Below are 19,289 nucleotides of genomic sequence, written 5' to 3'. Positions count from 1 at the left end.
GCAACACTGCCCTGGCCTCCGGGGTTGGTTTACAAACTCTATAAACTCATAAAGTTTGAATGAAAACACTTCCATAAATGAGGTTCACATTGAAGTTCCAGATGTCCACCATCTTCTGGTGTAAAGTAGTAACTACATGAGGCATCATATTTGAAGCTATGGCTTGTTATGTTCAGCAATGTTGCTTGTCGCAATATTGCAACTTTGGCACTTTTAATAGAAACTGTAAAAAAAATGCAATAAAATAATAAAATAATTTTAAATGTCATTCTTCAATTATTTTAACACTATCAGACACAAATAAAGCTGTCTGTAGAACATTAATATATTCACAGTCTTTACTATTTATTGATGAAGATTGTCTGTTTTTTGTACAGTAGCTATTTTTACTCACATCAGTTGAGTCAGTAAATTAAAAGTTAAATTAAAAAGTTGTGTTTTTGAGTGTCTCCCTTCTGGAAATTAAATCAGCATTTAGCTAAAAAATACAAATGCTGCTGAGTTTTTCTGAATAAAATGGACTGAGACGTTGGCGTTTTGTTTTGAAAATGTCTTTATTTTTGCCTCTAAACTTCCAAAACAATACAAACAGGTTGTTTGCATTTCACTATGACCAAACCTCACAGGAAGTGACAGTATGTACAGCTATCGATCGACGAGTCGGCAGCAAACATTTGGGCCGCAGCAAAGCCAAAAGAAAGAACAATAACAACAACAACAACAAAAAAAAACATTCAGAGAAACTAGTTTGTCGTTGGTCAGCGAGATGACGACGAATGGAATAAATTAACTGGTTGATACAACATCTGTGAGCAGTTTTAACATCTGTGTTCACTCTAAAATATCAAAACAAAGTGCCCTAAAACAGAGAGCGCTAGCTAGGCCGTCAGCCCAACTACAATATGGCTTCTCAAAGTCGACTCATATATTTATTTACAAGATTCAAACATAGACAAAGAGCTGAAAGCGACCATGACTCTTTAGACAAGTTCATCCTATGCTGCTTTACATTGCACAGTGCGGTAAAATACACCCGAAATACACAAGTGTTACAGAATATCTGAGGGAGTAAATAGGACCCGGCACTGTGGGAGGAAAAACCGACTGATTCTTGCTGTTTCCTATACAGCAACAGAAACGTCAATACTGATCGACTCAGTAAAATGCGCCTGAACTGGGTTTCTGGCTGCGGTCAGATTCAGAAAAGACACTTTAAAAGTCCACAGTGACTCGAGATACGACGTTTATTTACATTTAATCAGCATCTTTCCCGAATCGGAGCCAAACATCCGATCATGGGATGAATCAAGTGTTTCGTCGCCCTCCATCCACCCTGACTTCCTCTCCAAATTAGCAGCAGGGCTGCTAATAATTTATCACTTCAGACTCAAAATTCCACCAACATTTGCTGCTTTCTGCTTCTTAAAAGTGAGAATTTGCTGCTTGTCTTTGTTACATATCACAGTTTGACTTTTTGACATTTCATAAAGAAAACTGTAAATTGAGTAATGAAAAAAGTTTTCTGGGATAAACTTATGGAGTGTTTGTGTCCAACACTCTGCCGACCCCTGGTGGCCAAAGGAGGAAACTACAAAAAGCAAATGTTCAGTTTGAAGTGAAAAACGTGAAGTCTGTTATTACTGGAGACCAGGAACAAGAAAATGTGATTAAAACTCACAGTTTTCACTTCGAGTACGGACTTCTGACCTGATGTCACTGTTCACCTTCGACCAGTCTGAGACTGTTACATAAACTTTGCATGAACAAGGAAAACATCCCTAAAAGAGAACGGTGGAGATAAAAATGGACGGATTCAAACATATTCCAGCAGAGTGAGAAAAGTATGGAGGCTCACTAATGACAAAACTACTGAGTGAAACCAGCATCAACAGTAATTGGATGTTTAATTTTATTTTTAGTGGTTGGATATTTTTAATAGTTTGTATATTTTCTTGTTGATCTATTTATACTGCTGCACAATACTGAAATTATCTAAATGTGCCTTTGGACCTTTACTTACAGAAACTCTGACTGATAATTTGTTGGTAAAGTAAAAGCGGTGACTGTATAAATCTAATCTTGAAATGAGGACCACTTTTGAATTAATTTTATTAATATCTGAATTAACAGCAAAAAAACCCATAAACAAGAGCTTTTAAAGTTAATACTGAACAAAATAAAATTTATTTTTTAACTCCCCAGCAGCAAATACCTTCACATTTATTAATTTATTTTAATTTAAATTTTTTACATGAACCCACTGCATGTACGACTTGGGAGAAAAAAAAAATCTATTTAAAAGGGTTTCTTTCACTTCTAAATTCTAAAGATTTTTTTTTTTGCTTTTTTGTGCTGCTGCTTCATTGTATTATTTTATTTCCACTGAGTATTTTAGTTTTTTTTTATTGTGACACTTGTGCAACAATTTAAATAGTCTTCTTTTCATAAATAAAATGTTCCAAATAACTTTATTTTTTAATTTTTTTATGCACTTGACAAAAACTGGATGGGTAAATCAATTAAATCGTCATGTGCCCTTACATAAAGTAAATGTTTCACACGGTTTTTAAAATGAAATATATTACACTTTAAGAAAAAAAAGACAATAATTATTAATACTTTTGTCACCCAACTCTACGTACACTCAACCTGCAGGCTAATTAATTAATTAATTTTTTGTTCACTAAGTAGTTCTTGGTCACTCCTATGTGTACAGCCTGTTTGATTCCAGCAGAACATAAATATAACAAACTGCAGCGATCAGCCTCCATCCAGCATGTTCAGGTTGTATTTGCACTCCTGCAAGTACACACTGATGTAGTATTATTGTGATTACTGTGCTCACGCACGCACGCACGCACGCACGCACGCACGCACGCACGCACGCACGCACGCACGCACGCACGCACGCACGCGCGCACACACACAGAGTGAAGTGCAGAGAGGAGGTATTGTGTTCCTGTGTTGCCTCTTTTTCTTTGTTTGTTTACCGTTTACCCTGGGGTGTCCAGATTCCCCCTCCCTCCCTCCCTCCCTCCCTCCCACACCATCTCTTTCCTTGGTCACTACGGTACCAATCCCACGCAGTCTGTCCGTCATATGCTGTCGGCATGGCAACCTGCATCCTGCTCCCCGGCTGGTTGCTAGGAGAAGCAGAGCAATGCAAGAGGTCAGCGTTCGTCGCTCCGAGGGAGCAGAAAATAAAAAGTTCCCACCGAGTGTTTTCGGTCCTGAAGGTTCCTGTGATTGAGCGCTTCATATTCAGTTCTCAGCGACAAAACGTTCCCAGAAAAAGTCCCTGAAATGAAGGATTCTAATCGGAAATAAAGTTTTGATTGTGAGATTCACAGCTGTGTGCTCGGTGCATCCGGCTGAGGTTGATGATTGGAGGAGAAATAAACTGATGGCCAACTTTATTTGAGGACGACTCGCCATCCTCCTTCCCGATGAGCGTCTCCTCCTCGCCGGCTTCTCAGCTCGGCCAATCAGGAGGTTGAACAAAAAAAGGTTAAAGGGGGATGTCAGCCTGCTGCCCATGATGCTCCACATCCAGTATGAACCTCGACTCTTTACGGCGCTTCATCCTGCTTACTGCTCTGCTTCTGCAGCTCCAGCCGCGGGCTGTTCCCGCCACCGTTTTTCTTCTTGTTCAAATCTTTGACGCTGCTTCCAGATTTAGAGGTGGAGGTCGAAGAGGACATGACCTTTAAGCTCTTGGATGTCTTGCTCCCGCGAGTCTTCTCCTTGTTGGTGGTGTCTTGAGGCAGCGTAGGGCTGGAGTGCGCCCTCTGCAGACCGCCGTCGTCGAAGAGCCGAGACTCGAAGGCCGACAAGTCCTCATCTCCACTTGACATCTTGGCTCGAAGCAGCATTGCATACGTACCGTAACGGGTTTTCTGTGGGAGGAAATGCAGACAAGAGACAGTTAGTGATGCATTCACTGTCTGTGGTGAGTTCAATGTCTGTAATTACAATAAGAAAAATTTGTGGTTAGTTTACTGTCTGTAATAACTGTAAGACAGTCTGTGGTGAGTTCACTGTCTGCAATACCAGTCTGTGGTTAGTTTACTGTCTGTATTAACAGTAGAACGATCTGTGGTTAATTCACTGTCTGTAATGACAGTAGGACAGTTTGTGGTTAATTTACTGTCTGTATTTAAAGTAGGACAGTATATGGTGAGTTCAATGTCTGTAACAACAGCAGGACAGTTGACTGTCACAGTTTACTTCACTGTTGACCCTGACGTGTTTGACATTTACAGTAAGAAACTGATATATTTACATTTTTCTATTTTATTTTCCATTTTCTATTCCGATTAAAAGCAGACAAAACAGTGGATGGATAGAAGGATCTTGGTGGTTATAAAATGGCGAGCAGGAAAAGTAGCAAACAGCAGCTCAGTGTTCTTGCACAGAGTGTTCGACACCACAGACTGATTCAGTGACAGTTTGTGATGATGAAGCTGAGCAGAACCAGAAGACAGACGGAGCTTCAGCCTCTTGGCAGCTACATTCAGCCTTGGAGGTTTTTACAAGAATCAAACAGCATGACATCAAACACACAAATTCTCACAGGTGGTAAAAGTAAACAAACTGATGTGATTCTGTCATTTGTGCTGAAGACATGTTTGCTGATTTCAGATACCTTTATGTGTTAACCTTGTTGTTTTATACACAAGAAGCAAAAACATTCTTCTTATTATTATTAGGGTTGTTATAACAACTAATTGTTGGTTAATTGTAGTAATTTCAACCAATTAAAGATATATCAATAATAAGGCAGAAGACAAAGAACACATCAAAAATGCATTATACAGTATATGTAATACCTTGTTGCACCACCAGCTGGAGCCTCTTACAGCAACTCCATCAGTTTACAGCATAATGTAAGATTAACTAGTAACTGATTAATGTAGTGACAAGGGGACACAAGCCAGTGTCTTATTATGCCAGTCCCAAGCCCGGATAAATACAGAGGGTTGTGTGAGGAAGGGCATCCGACGTAAAACTTTGGCCAAATCAAACATGCGAATCAAATGTATGACTTCCATACCGGATCGGTCGAGGCCAGGGTTAACAATGACGGCCATCGGTGCTGTCGACCTACAGGGTGCCGGTGGAAAATGGATGACTGTTGGTCGAAGAAGGAGGGGAGGAAGGTGTGTTTGTAGGAAGAGAGAGAAGAGGAACACCAAGAGTCTAGGACTGAGAGTAGGGACTTTGAATATGAAACTATTAACTTATTTAAACCGACAATTCAGGAAAAAGTTTGTTACCTTGCTGACATGTTTCAACAGCCTCTGCTGTCTTCTTCAGAGCGTCATCCGACGTTTGGTGACGTGTCCTTTTTATCACGGGGTCGGTTTGACAGATCTGTCAGAATCTGTCAAACCGACCACGCCTCCCGACGTCCGGTGGTCTCCGGAGGATGGTGTCCCAGGTATGTGAGAGGATGGAGGCCCCCTCGTCCCGGTTCATGGTGTGGCCCACCCGCTTCCTGATTTCGATGGCTTCCTTGATCCATCGTTTCAGTTTATTTGTCTCCGAGGCTATAATCCTCCCCCCGTCCCAGTCCATAATGTGATTTTGTCTCCTGCAATGATCTGTGATGGCTGATTTTATATTTTCTTGTTTGGCTTTTTTCTTTTTGTGATCTTGTGAGGCGTCCAGTTGTTTCCTTTTTACATTCTGTTTGGTGTTCGTTTCTTCTTGTTTTGAATGACCTGCCTGTTTCACCAATGTATGTGTTGTTACATGATTTGCACGGTATTTCATAGATGATGTTATATTTATTGTCCGGTTCTATTCTGTCTTTGGGATGAACTAACAGCTGCCGGAGTTTTGTATGTGGTTTTACTGCTGTGCTGATGTTAAGTCTCCTCATAATGCGTTGTATTGGTTCGGTTATCCCACGGATATATGGAATGGTGATTAAATCCTTATTTTTATTGTCCGATTTTTGTGTGTGTTTTGATTTTGCTACCTTTCATTTTTTCTCTTTGGTTTTGGCTTGTTGTTTACCTTTGGTTATGGCCCATATCGGATATTGGCAGTTTGTAAGTGCATTCTTGATGTGTTTTTCCTCCTCCTGTCTGTCTTTATCGTCCGCTATTATGCTAGTCCGTTTGTAAAGTGTTCTGACTACTGATAATTTGTGTGCTGTGGGATGTACTGATGTCCAAAGGAGGTACTGGTCCGTGTGTGTAGGCTTTCTATAAACTGTTATTTTAATGCTGCCATCTTGTCTGTGATGTATGTTTTTGTCCAAAAATGAGATGGTCCGGTTTATTTCTTCTTCATGTGTGAATTGTATGTTGCCTGTGTCGTCTATATTGTTCAGATGGTTCGTGAGCTCTTGCGTGTGTCCAAATTTTACTATTTCCAGGATGTCACTGACGTATCTTTTCCAGAGTGTGGGCCTGCAGTGTGTGGGTGCTGTGTGGATGGCTTTTGTTTCCAGGTCCTCCATGAAAAAATTGCTCATAATTGCTGATAGTGGATCTCCCATTGCAAAGCCTTGTTTTTGACGGTAAATTGTGCCCTTAAACTGAAAATAGGTGGAAGTGGCAAAGAGTGATTTTATTGCTTTTGATTCCTGTTTTGTAATGTTGCTGTGTGGAAGTTTTGCCGATTTTAAAATACCTGCTACTGCATTATGGAGTTCCGATTTTTGTCCCTGATCCTGTAATTTTTGGCATGCTCATTCTGTTGCTAATATGTATTTTTTGTGCGGTATTTTTGTGGGTGTGATACCGAAGTTAAGTCCTCTGGCTAAAACTGTTTGTTCTGCTTTCGTAAGGGTACGCTGAGAAAGGTTTCGTACCCATTTATTGTTGAAACTATTACTTATTTAAACCGACAATTCAGGTAAAAAGTTTGTTACCTTGCTGACATGTTTCGACAGCCTCTGCTGTCTTCTTCAGAGCGTCAGTCGACGTTTGCTGACGTGTCCTTTTTATCACGTGGTCGGTTTGACAGAAATAAACTGGACCATCTCATTTTTGGACAAAAACATACATCACAGACAAGACGGCAGCATTAAAATAACAGTTTATAGAAAGCCTACACACACGGACCAGTACCTCCTCTGGACATCAGTACATCCCACAGCACACAAATTATCAGGAGTCAGAACACTTTACGAATGGACTAGCATAATAACGGATGATAAAGACAGACAGGAGGTGGAAAAACACATCAAGAATGCACTTACAAACTGCCAATATCCGATATGGGCCATAACCAAAGGTAAACAACAAGCCAAAACCAAAGAGAAAAAACAAAAGGTAACAAAATCAAAACACACACAAAAATCGGACAATAACAATAAGGATTTAATCACCATTTCATATATCCGTGGGATAACCGAACCAATACAACGCATTATGAGGAGACTTAACATCAGCACAGCAGTAAAACCACATACAAAACTCCGGCAGCTGTTAGTCCATCCCAGAGACAGAATAGAACCGGACAATAAATGTAACATCATCTATGAAATACCGTGCAAATCATGTAACAACACATACATTGGTGAAACAGGCAGGTCATTCAAAACACGAAGAAATGAAAACCAAACAGAATGTAAAAAGGAAACAACTCACAAGATCACAAAAAGAAAAAGCCGAACAACAGAATAAAAAAATCAGCCATCACGGATCATTGCAGGAGACAAAATCACATTATGGACTGGGACGGGGGGAGGATTATAGCCTCGGAGACAAATAAACTGAAACGATGGATCAAGGAAGCCATCGAAATCAGGAAGCGGGTGGGCCACACCATGAACCGGGACGAGGGGGCCTACATCCTCTCGCACACCTGGGACACCATCCTCCGGAGACCACCGGACGGTGGGAGGCGTGGTCAGTTTGACAGATTCTGTCAGATTTGTCAAACCGACCATGTGATAAAAAGGACACTTCAGCAAACGTCGGATGACGCTCTGAAGAAGACAGCAGAGGCTGTCAAAACATGCCAGCAAGGTAACAAAACTTTTTCCTGAATTGTCGGTTTAAATAAGTAATAGTTTTGTATAATAATAAATAATAATATGTTAAATTTATATAGCGCCTTTCACAAACCCAAGGTCGCTTTACATAAACAAAGAGAACAACAACAAAACAAAAACAAAACTACAAGGAGGAGGAGGCAAAATGATTATTGAAAAGATGAGTTTTGAGCAGAGATTTGAAAGTAGAGAAGGAGTGATAATCACGGAGGGATTCAAGGACTACAGATGGAAATTAGCTTGAAGCTAAATCTGGTGCAACCATCTTTTTAATGTAACTGCACGCTGTCCTTTTACAAATATACTTGAAACTAAACTAAACTAACTAAATTGGGGGAGTGAGTTCCAGAGCTTCGTGGCAACAGCACTGAAAGACCGGCCCCCCACGGTGGTGAGTTTGGTTTGAGGGATGGAGAGGAAGTTGGAGCTGGAGGACCGGAGAGAGAGGGTGAGTAGGGGGTCAGAAGTTCACTGAGGTACGGAGGGGCCAGATTATGGAGAGTATAGTACATAACGACAAAATGAACCTAATCCAACTAGGGACTTTGAATGTTGGAACTATGACAGGAAAAGGTAGAGAGCTGGTTGACATGATGCAGAGGAGGAAGGTGGACATACTGTGTGTCCAGGAGACCAGGTGGAAAGGTAGTAAAGCTAGAAGTCCAGGAGCAGGGTTCAAGTTGTTCTATCATGGTGTAGATAGGAAGAGAAATGGAGTAGGAGTTATCTTGAATGAGGAGTTTGTTAGGAATGTTCTGGAGGTAAAAGAGTGTCAGATCGAGTGATGAGCCTGAAGCTAGAAATCAAAGGTGTGATGTTCAATGTTGTTAGTGGGTATGCTCCACAGGTAGGATGTGAGCTGGAGGAGAAGGAGAAATTCTGGTTGGACCTTGATGAAGTGATGCAGAGCATCCCTAGAAGTGAGAGAGTTGTCATTGGTGCAGACTTCAATGGACATGTTGGTGCAGGAAACAGATGATGAGGAGGTCATGGGCAGGTTTGGTATCCAGGAGAGGAACACAGAAGGAAAGATGGTGGTTGACTTTGCAAAAAGGATGGAAATGGCTGTAGTGAATACTTTCTTCCAGAAAAGGCAGGAACATAGGGTGACCTATAAGAGTGGAGGTAGTAGCACACAGGTAGACTACACCTTGTGTAGACGGTGTAATCTGAAGGAGATCAGTGACTGGAAAGTAGTGGTAGGTGAGAGTGTAGCCAGACAGCATAAGATGGTGGTGTGTAGGATGACCCTGGTGGTGAAGAAGATGAAGAGGGCAAAGGCAGAGCAGAGGACCAAATGGTGGAAGCTGAAAAAGGAAGAGTGTTGTATGACTTTCAGGAAAGAGTTGAGACAGGCTTTGGATGGTTGGGAGGTGCTTCCAGATGACTGGACAACTACAGCAAATGTGATCAGGGAGACAGGTCGGAGAGTACGTGGTGTGTCATCTGGAAGGAAAGGAGATAAGGATACTTGGTGGTGGAATGAGGAGGTACAGGAGTGGATCCAGAGAAAGAGGTTAGCGAAGAAGAAGTGGGACACTGAGAGGACTGAAGAGACAGGAGTACAGGGAGATGCAGCGTAAGGTGAAAGTAGAGGTGACAAAGGCCAAACAAGGGACTTACGATGACTTGTATGCTAGGTTGGACAGTAAGGAGGGAGAGACTGATCTGTACAGGTTGGCAAGGCAGAGAGACAGAGATGGGAAGGATGTGCAGCAGGTTAGGGTGATAAAGGATAAGGATGGAAGTGTGTTGACAGGTGCCAATAGTGTGATGGGAAGATGGAAAGAGTACTTTGAAGAGTTAATGAATGAGGAAAATGCGAGAGAATGAAAAGTAGAAGAGGTGACTGTTGTGGACCAGGAAGTATCAAAGATTAGTAAGGATGAAGTGAGGAGAGCATTGAAGAGGATGAAGAGTGGAAAGGCACTTGGTCCTGATGATATACCTGTGGAGGTACGGAAGTGTCTCGGAGAGGTAGCAGTAGAGTTTCTGACTGGGTTGTTCAGAATCAGAATCAATTTTATTGTCATTGAACACTTTCATATGCAATGAAATTTGTTTTTGAGCTGCCCTGCCAATGGCAGCGTCAGGCTTCTCCACTGTGCGGCGCGCATGACTTGAGGAAAAGGAAAAAAGAAGAAAACATTTGGGATCGGGGTAGGGATGGCAGAGGGTAAAATGAAAAAAAAGGTTCATTAAACAAAATGAAGCCTTCAGGATTGGGAAAATTCAATTTGAGAAGGAACTTGAAAAAAACAAACCCGCAACAGGCAAAGCATAACATTAGACAAGGTTAACTGGGAAGCGACTGGAGGCGGCTTGGAGGGAGGGGGGGGGGGGGGGGGACGTGTGTGTGAGTGTGAGCTCAGCCTCAGTTCATGAGTCCGAGTGTGTGTGTATGCGTGTAGCCAATCTCCTTCTGCCCCAGCCCCCCGGTGTCTCAGTTCGCAAGGGTGGGAGCATGATAACACAGCAGGTTGCTATGGAGATGTCCTCGGATGGAACGGTCCAGAAGTCAAGAGGAGTCCTTGGGAAAGTGGGGAGGGTTTAGGAGAGCTATCTCTTGGCCATGAAAAACTTCCAGAGGAGTTTGTTACTGTTCCAGGGGCGCCAAAATGTTATCAGCATCCTTTTTGTTTAGTCGGGGGAGGCGCAATTTCACCCTCCCCCTGGCCGCTCTCAACTTTTTTTAGACCTCAGCTGTGGCGATCTTCACCCTGATGGCATCCATTTTGCGACTCAAATCAACAGTCACACCAAGCAAATTGTCCATCTTATGTTTGAGTTCGTCATTCCGGTCACCAGCAGCCTTGAGCCGATCGTTTGCAAGGATCAGCAGAGTTTGGACATCGTTTTTCTCTGCGGTCCTCCTAATTTTCCAGAAGCTCAGGCCCGCAATCAAGCCAATTATCAGCAGACCTCTCATCATAAATCTGAATATATAAACATCTTCCACATCCTCCACGGATAGGGGTGCCAGGCACATGATCCCCTTCCACTTCCCCCAGGCATCAATCACGTAGCCAGAGGCGAAACTCCCATCCGGGCAGGTAGGCTCCCCTAACCCCATGCTCTTAGTGGCGACAATCTTGTCAATCGCACCGAGAGACCAGCTAATCAATTCCATGATCGGTGTTTCGAAGGTCCAGTGCCAAGCGATTGCTCCAGTCAGACGAACGAGATGAGACAAAAAGTTGCAGCAAGCAGAGAACACGAGGATATGGGGAAGAAAGATATAGAAGAGACGGAGAGAGGAAAAGTGCGACCACCTCCTTCGAGAGCTGAGGGCAGAGGAAAAGTGTGCTGGTGCCCATCTTTAAGAACAAGGGAGATGTGCAGAGTTGTGGCAACTACAGAGGAATAAAGCTGATGAGCAACACGAAGCTGATGAGTCACATGATGAAGCTATGGGAAAGAGTAGTTGAAGCTAGACTAAGGGCAGAGGTGAACATCGGTGAGCAGCAGTATGGTTTCATGCCAAGAAAGAGTACAACAGATGCAATATTTGCTTTGAGGATGTTGATAGAGAAGTACAGAGAAGGTCAGAAAGAACTGCATTGTGTCTTTGTAGATCTGGAGAAAGCTTATGACAGGGTGCCCAGTGAGGAACTGTGGTTTTGTATGAGGAAGTCTGGAGTGGCAAAGAAGTATGTTAGAGTGGTGCAGGACATGTATGAGGACTGTACGACAGCGGTGAGGTGTGCTGTAGGTGTGACAGAGGAGTTCAAGTTGGAGGTAGGACTACATCAGGGATCAGCTCTGAGCCCCTTCTTGTTTGCTATGGTGATGGACAGGATGACAGACGAGGTTAGACAGGAGTCTCCATGGACTATGATGTTTGCAGATGACATTGTGATCTGTAGTGAGAGCAGGGAACAGGTGGAGGAGAAGCTAGAGGCATGGAGGTTTGCCCTGAAAAGGAGAGGAATGAAGGTTAGCCGCAGCAAGACGGAGTATCTGTGTGTGATACTAGCGGGACTACATACTTGATACTTCACACAGCAGCAGCAGAGGTGCAGATGTTGTAGCTGAGAAAGTTTGGAGGTTGCCACTTCTTGCATTCCCAAAATAGTAGGGGAGTCAGATTTTGTTAAGTGACCCAACAAAATCGGACTCCAGATTTGATTTCATATCATACAATCTGCACAGCTAACTCAATCTGCATATTTCTGTTAAAGTCCTAGTTTTCAAATAGTCTGTCTGTTCTTAATCTGCCATACTGTGATCATTTAGCCCCTTATTTTATTATTCTGTTCTTACAGACTGTAATTTACTTATTGCATAAACAGTAAACGTACAACAGAAAACCCGTCAAGTGACCACAGAGTGAAACGTAAGTCGCGCGCGTTCACGCTTCAGATTTTTCTGGGGAGTGTGAAAATTGCACAACACCGGTCCATTTTAGCAAGCCAATTGCTGTCCCGCTAGCTTCAGGATGGTGACATTGTTTTCTCCACCAGCACACCTCAAAGAGCAGTGTTCGATGCCGCTATTATTATACAGTATAGCCATTTCAATGAGAAGCTCGGACGCTGTTGCATGTATTGAATGATATTTTATTCCAACAGTGGTCAAAAACAGTGGTGGCTTGTTAATAGGGGGCGCTAGGGCGCACCCCATCAAGATTTTGTGAAAAAGGTATTGACACAGTAAACATAAAAACGTATTTAAAGTAATTAACACATCTGCAGTGTTCACTCATACAATGGGTCTCATTTTTATTTTTTTAAGCCTTTCTATTCCATATTGTTTTTTTTTGGGGGGGTTGTTTTACACATTTCAATAGCAAGGGGCGCCTGCCAAATGAGTGTGTATGTACATTCTAAAACTTTTGGCTTTCATGTGACTTAATACTGGTCTCTAATTGTCCTCCGGGCGCAGCTCTCTGCGTCCCTGGCGAATCAGCGCGTTTGGGTGGTCATTTTTCATCTGATCTGATTGATTCATGATACCTGTCAATCAAAGTCACCCCTGGCAGCGTACACAGACACATAAGGAGAGAGACAGACAGACCACAACAAGAAGACAGAAGATGATGGTGGCAGCAAAAGAAAATTCGGTTGTGTCTTTACGAAATAATCCTTTTACGAGGCGTTCCCTGGAGGAAAGAAAAGGATAAAGGAGCTAGGACCAGAGCAACCTGATTTACAAATCCAGCAGCAGGCAAGTGACCGTGGACGGAGTTACACCCGGGGCTTCTCCCGCCTGTGTTATGCTAAACACAGCTGGCTAGCTGGATGTGAAGTTAGTAATGCTCTGTATTGCTTTCCCTGCTTGCTTTTTCAAAGTGTTGGCACTGAAGTTCTGTGGACAACAACGGGAGTCAGAGACCTGAAACATCTCTCTGAAAAATGCAAACGGCATGAAGGTAGCCGTAGCCACCTTGACAACAGCATGAAGCTGCAGTTTTTTGGCCGTGTTAGCATTGCTGAACAACTAGATGAGGGCTACAGAGTTGGCATTAGAAGGCACAATGAAGAGGTGACAAAAAATCGTCACATACTGTCCAGGATAATAGACTGTGTGAAATTTTGTGGGGCCTTTGAGTTGGCTTTACGTGGCCATGATGAGAGTGAGAGCTCTGTTAACCCTGGGATATTTCGTGGGTTGGTGGATTTTGTTGCCTCTCTGGATGGAGCTTTGAAAGAGCACCTTGAAACTGCCACTGTTTTTAAAGGTACTTCAAAAACTCTCCAAAAGCCCCTGGACTGTATGTTGTCTGTTGCAAGGGAGCAAATAATTAAAGAAGCCCAAAAGAGTGTTTTTGTGTCAATCCAGGCAGATGAGACAACAGATATTTCAACACAGTCACAACTTGTGCTTGTACTACGCTACATTGATGACAAACACAGTGTGCAGGAAAGATTTTTTTGAATTCATTCCTCTGCAGTCAGCTATGTCTGAGTCCATTGCTACTGCATTAACAGAGCGTCTTGCTGCCATCATTCCTGAGGATCAGAAAAGCAAGCTAATCTGCCAGGCATATGATAGAGCCAGTGTGATGAGGGGTGCCACTGTAGGTGTTCAGAGGAAAATCAAAGATGTGTACCCAAATGCCCACTATATCCACTGCTATGCACACCAACTCAACCTGATCATGCAGCAGGCCACCTCTCACATTTCCAAGGTGAGAATTTTTTTTTCTGACCTGGGTGGATTTGCCAGCTTTTTTTCCAGATCACCCAAGCGTACAGCTGTTCTTGATAAAATGGTGGCCCATAGACTGCCAACATCCAGCAATGTCAGATGGAACTTTCACAGCCGAGCCATCAACACTGTGTTTGAACACAGAGAGGATCTCATTCAGTGTTTTGAGAACATACGAGACTCAGGTGACTTTGATGCCAGTACCATCAGAAAGACAGGCGCCATGGCCATGCTGCTGGAACATCAGGACTTTCTGGAACTTTTTCACCACATCATGCCACATGTGGACCTCCTCTCCGTTCCCTCCTTACCCCTGGGCTACAATTGCTCACAGGATTACTCTGCTTCCCCCGTTTAAGAATTCACACTTTTGGACTCAGTGAATTTTGTTTGGATTTCAGTTTGTTTGTTCGCCATCTGCCATAGTTCCTCGAGTGTAAGTACTTTCCCTTCGTCCTGTTGTTTGCCGCTGTTTAGTTTGTCAGTCTTGTTTTCAGTTAGTAGTTGTTTTGTTTAAATAAACCTTTTTTCCATAAATCTAGGCCGTCTGTCAATTGTGTCTGCACCTGGGTTCACCACACCCCATGTCCCTGACAGCAGTAGTTAATAATAGCAAGATATTTTTCCAAAACCATGCAGCAACAGAGGGTAACAGTGTCAACAAAAGTATATTAATTTCATATCTATTTTTTCTCTATATGTTTTTGTATCCTTCTCTCTGTAGATCTGCAACACCATTCTTTGACACACCAAGGAGTGCTTCTCCTTCATTGACCATCTCATCTGTGCAACCTTGTTGCAGGGGGACAGGTTTGAAGAACATCACGGGTCATTTCTTGAAGAGGCACTGCAACGCACTTTGAAGGCCTACCTGATGCTGAATGGAAGCAAGCTGAAGACAGAACTCGGTCTCATCTACAGCAAAGTAGAGTTCAGAGCCTGCTGTGGTGCACCGGACCTATTCCAGCTGTTCATGGAGAACAATCTTGAAGTTGTCTTTTCAGAAACTGTCAATCTTTTAAGGATCCTGATCACCACACCCATGACCACAGCTGAAGCAGAGAGGTGTTTCTCAACCTTGAAAAGAGTGAAAACTTTTCTCAGAAACACCATGACCCAGGAAAGGCTGAATGCCTTGGCCATGCTCTCCATGGAAAAGAGACTTGTTTTCAGGTATGACTGTCTCTCTACAGAAGCTGATGTATTCAGTAAAACAATCAACCTGTCTGTCAGTGTTCATACTGTGATCATCTGTTTCCAGAAGCACAATCCAGTCTGTTGATTCAAAGCAGTCCCTTAGAGCTTCTCTAGCTTGAGGAGTCCATTTTCTGATTTGGACTTTAGTTGCAGGTTGTCTCAGCACACAAGGTTTGTAACAGGTCTGCAGATAAACCAAGTTATGATCTGACCTGCCCAGTGGTGGTAAGGCAGTAGCTCTGTAAGCTTCTTTGACATTGGCATACAGCTGGTCTAGGGTTTTATTCTCTCTGGTAGGGCAGTTAAACTGTGTAAATCCAGTCAGATGAGAGGAGAGGCTGACATGATTGAAATCTCCTGATATTATTACAAGTGCCTCAGGATGTTGAGTCTGTATCCTAGCTACAGTATCATGCAAAACATCACATGGAACCTTGGGTGGAATACATACAAGTATTGTTATGATGTGACTGAACTCCCTTGGAACATAGTATGGCCAAAGTCCAACTACCAACAGTTCAATATCTGGACAACACAACTTCTCCTTAACCGCTATGTGTGAGGAGTTACACCATCTCTGGTTAACAAATAAAGCTAGACCACCTCCTTTCCTCTTGCTATTAGCTTTAGCATCTCTGTCTGACCTTATGAGGGTGAAGCCAGGTAGATGCACAGTTGAGTCTGAGATGTTCTGATTCAGCCAGCTTTCAGTAAAACACAGGAGACTGCATTCACGGTATGTTTTGTCCGTCTTCACCAATGTCTCCAGCTCGTCACTTTTGTTTGGCAAAGAGTTGACATTTCCCATGATGATTGATGGAAGAAAGGGCTTGTATCTCCATTTGCTAGCCTTCACCTTCACACCAGCACGGCAATAATAATAATAATAATAATAATAATAATAACTTTATTTATAAAGCGCTTTCCGTGCTGTACACAGAAATAAAAACAGATCAATAAAAACAATAAAAACAGAACAATAAAGAAGACATCAGTTAAAACAAACAATTTAAGATTCATATATAAAAGAAAAGAGGTGGGTCTTCAGCTTAGTTTTAAATAAATTAATGGATGATGCCTGCCTGATTTCAGCAGGTAGACTGTTCCACAATGTAGGTGCCCGGAAAGAAAAAGCCCGTTCCCCCACCGTCTTTTTACAACCACGAAAACATCTCAAGATGTCCACTGGAATTTGATGTTGCTATCCAGATTTGTTCTGGCTCAATGAAAAAAGCTCCTCTCTTGAATAAATTCTTCTCCCAGCAGAAAGCTATATCAGCAGCAGATAAAACGCGACAAAATATTTAAAAAATACAGCAAAAACTGAAAACAGTTAAGAGACACCAAACTTTGCAGCCACTTTCACAGGCGCAGGTTCCGGGATGAACTGAATGAAGTGGCAGAAGGTTCATTTTTCTGATGAATCATCCAGTGCACTGCATCCCAATCAACGTACAGTAAATATGGCAGAGGACTTGTTGGAACCCGCATGGACCCAAGATTCACCAAGAAAACAGTCAAGTTTGGTGGAGGAAAAATCATGGTTTGGGGTTACATCCAGTATGGGTTGTACGAGAGATCTGCAGAGTGGATGGCAACATCAGCAGACTGAAGTATCAAGAAATTCTTGCTGCCCATTACATTCCAAACTGAAAGAGAGGGAAAATTCTGCAGAAGGATGGCGCTCCTTCTCATACTTCAGCCTCCACATTGAAGTACCTGAAAGCAAAGAAGGTCAAGGTGCTCCAGGATTGGCCGCCCAGTCACCAGACATGAACACTATTACGCATGTCTGGGGTAAGATGGAGGAGGCTTGGAAGATGAAACTGAAGAATCTTGAAGAACTCCGGGTGTCCTGCAAGACTGCTTTCTTTGACATTCCGGATGACTTCAACAATAAGTTCTCTGAGTCATCAGTGAGACGTTTGGATGCAGCCCTCCAAACTCATGGGAGTCACACATGATATTAATTATTTTTCGCATGACACCGTGACTTTATGTTCTGATGCTTTTGTAGTACATTTGTGTATTCAAAATAAAGCACAAGTAAATAATTTCTACATTATTTTTGTATGCGAGAAGACTTTTGTCCAACCCAAGTCTGACCTTTCTGTTCTAATTAAAAGATAAAACTCAATGAATGATACAAAACTTTATTTTGGTATAATAAATATAACCTAGAGGGCATTGCCATTCATTTGAGCCATTTCTGATTCCAATTGACTACTACTAGGGATGGGATGAAATATCGTTTGGCGAAATATCGCAATACAGAATGTGACGAAATGCATCGAGTATGAAAAAAATGGATCGCGAAATAGAGACGTCACGTCACGTCCGGTCACATGCGCATGTGGCCGGAAGTGACGACAACACTGTCGGCTGCAGCAAGCTAACAAACATTAACACCAACTACCTTGCCTCCAAAAAAGCCGAACAATGGAGTCGAAATCGAGGACGCTCCGTCTGGATACAAGTCATCTGTCTGGCAGTATTTTGGCTTTCTCATCAAAAAAGAAGATGACAATAGAGTAACTGACAAGACTAAGACTGTGTGTAAACTTTGCTATGATGTCATTCCGTACACCACCTCCAACACAACAAACATGAACCACCACTTTCAGCGTCACCATAAAAATGTGAAGACGGCCCCGGAGAAAACGAGCCTACCGAAGGGACAGATGACCATGAGACAAGCTCTGACACCAACTCTACCCCCGTCAAGTCCGCGTGCAAAACAGATAACCAGGCTCATCGGCGAGTTCATAGCGGACTATATGGCTCCATTTAACATGGCAGAGAACAGAAAATTCATCCAAATGTTCAAGGTGCTGGAGCCAAAGTTTAAGATGCCATGCTGAGGACATTTTTCAGAGAAGGTAATCCCAGAAATTTATACTGAAACCAAACCAAGCGTGAAAGAGTGTCTCAAAAATGCAGACTGCGTCGCCCTGACCACCGACGGCTGGACCTCGCATGCTACACAGAGTTACATCACCATCACGGCACGTCATCAGCGAGACATGGGAGAGTAAAAGCTTTGTGTTGCATTTTTTTTTTTTTTGTCTGCATTTATTCTCATTGTTTAACTCCATGGAAGGGGTGTCAACACTTTATGAGATTAATGCATATTTTAGTCTTGCAGCCAAATATTTTATTATTTAGTGCATGCGTGTGACCATCACCAGCCCTCCCTGAAAGCTAAGCTGACACTCTTTATTACATTTCCCTGTTTAAGAGCCAGGGAGGGCAGTGCTACACCTCAGTGGTGATGTGAGGGGAAACAAAGGGGTGGACAGGACGAGAGGGGACGGACAAGGACAGGGACTAGCAAGCGGTGCTATTACAGCTGAAGAATATCAGGTGTTGTGTTATTCCCAACTAATAATTACCCATCAATAAGACAAACAAACACACAACAGAACAGAAAAACAAACAAACAATAAATAAATAAATAAGTGAATAATTAGCCAGACAGTACTGAACACCATAGTTGTGGGTGTCATGTTAGTATAGAGTGGAATGGGCCAGAAGATACTAGAGGAAGATACTAGAGAAAAGAGAGAGGGTTTCGTGTGAGATTAGACTCTGGAGAGAGTCTCAGCACATTCCGGCGGGTCCCATCACTGCTCAACAGCGAAACTCGACAGGAGCTGGTGGGGCCTGAGCAAACATGCACATGCAAGTGTGAAAGACCCCGAAGCCCAGAACAGCCATCACAGCAATGCAGTGCCAAGCCGACAGGGTACCCACCCCACAGGCCGAGGAGCCACGGGGCAGCGCCCCCAGAGAGCAACCGGGGCCACCACGTACCACACGGACCCCGAAGACAAGAGGGTGCAGCCGCCGACACCCCCAGCACGCCAGACCGACCCAGGCAGCCCGGGGCAAGAGGACCCACCTGCCACTCAAACCCCAACCCCGCCCGCCC

General features: G+C 43.1%; 1 protein-coding gene across 5 annotated transcripts in view; it reads right to left on the bottom strand.

The window, feature by feature from the left end:
• Positions 1–535: 535 nt before the first annotated feature.
• The window catches only part of LOC110968940 (PH and SEC7 domain-containing protein 1-like), a 172,596-nt gene continuing 153,842 nt past the window's right edge, over positions 536–19,289 (bottom strand). For all 5 annotated transcript variants that reach the window (XM_051950648.1, XM_051950646.1, XM_051950647.1 and 2 more), the window contains one exon: positions 536–3,896. In XM_051950648.1, the coding sequence (XP_051806608.1) occupies positions 3,570–3,896 (327 nt within the window). In that variant the 3' untranslated portion in view covers positions 536–3,569. The remainder of the gene's footprint in view (positions 3,897–19,289) is intronic.

The sequence above is a fragment of the Acanthochromis polyacanthus genome, chromosome 7, assembly GCF_021347895.1.
Source record: "Acanthochromis polyacanthus isolate Apoly-LR-REF ecotype Palm Island chromosome 7, KAUST_Apoly_ChrSc, whole genome shotgun sequence".
NCBI classification, from domain to species: Eukaryota; Metazoa; Chordata; class Actinopteri; family Pomacentridae; genus Acanthochromis; species Acanthochromis polyacanthus.
Note: the sequence above shows the minus strand (reverse complement) of the source record. Positions and strands in the feature narration are given on the sequence as shown.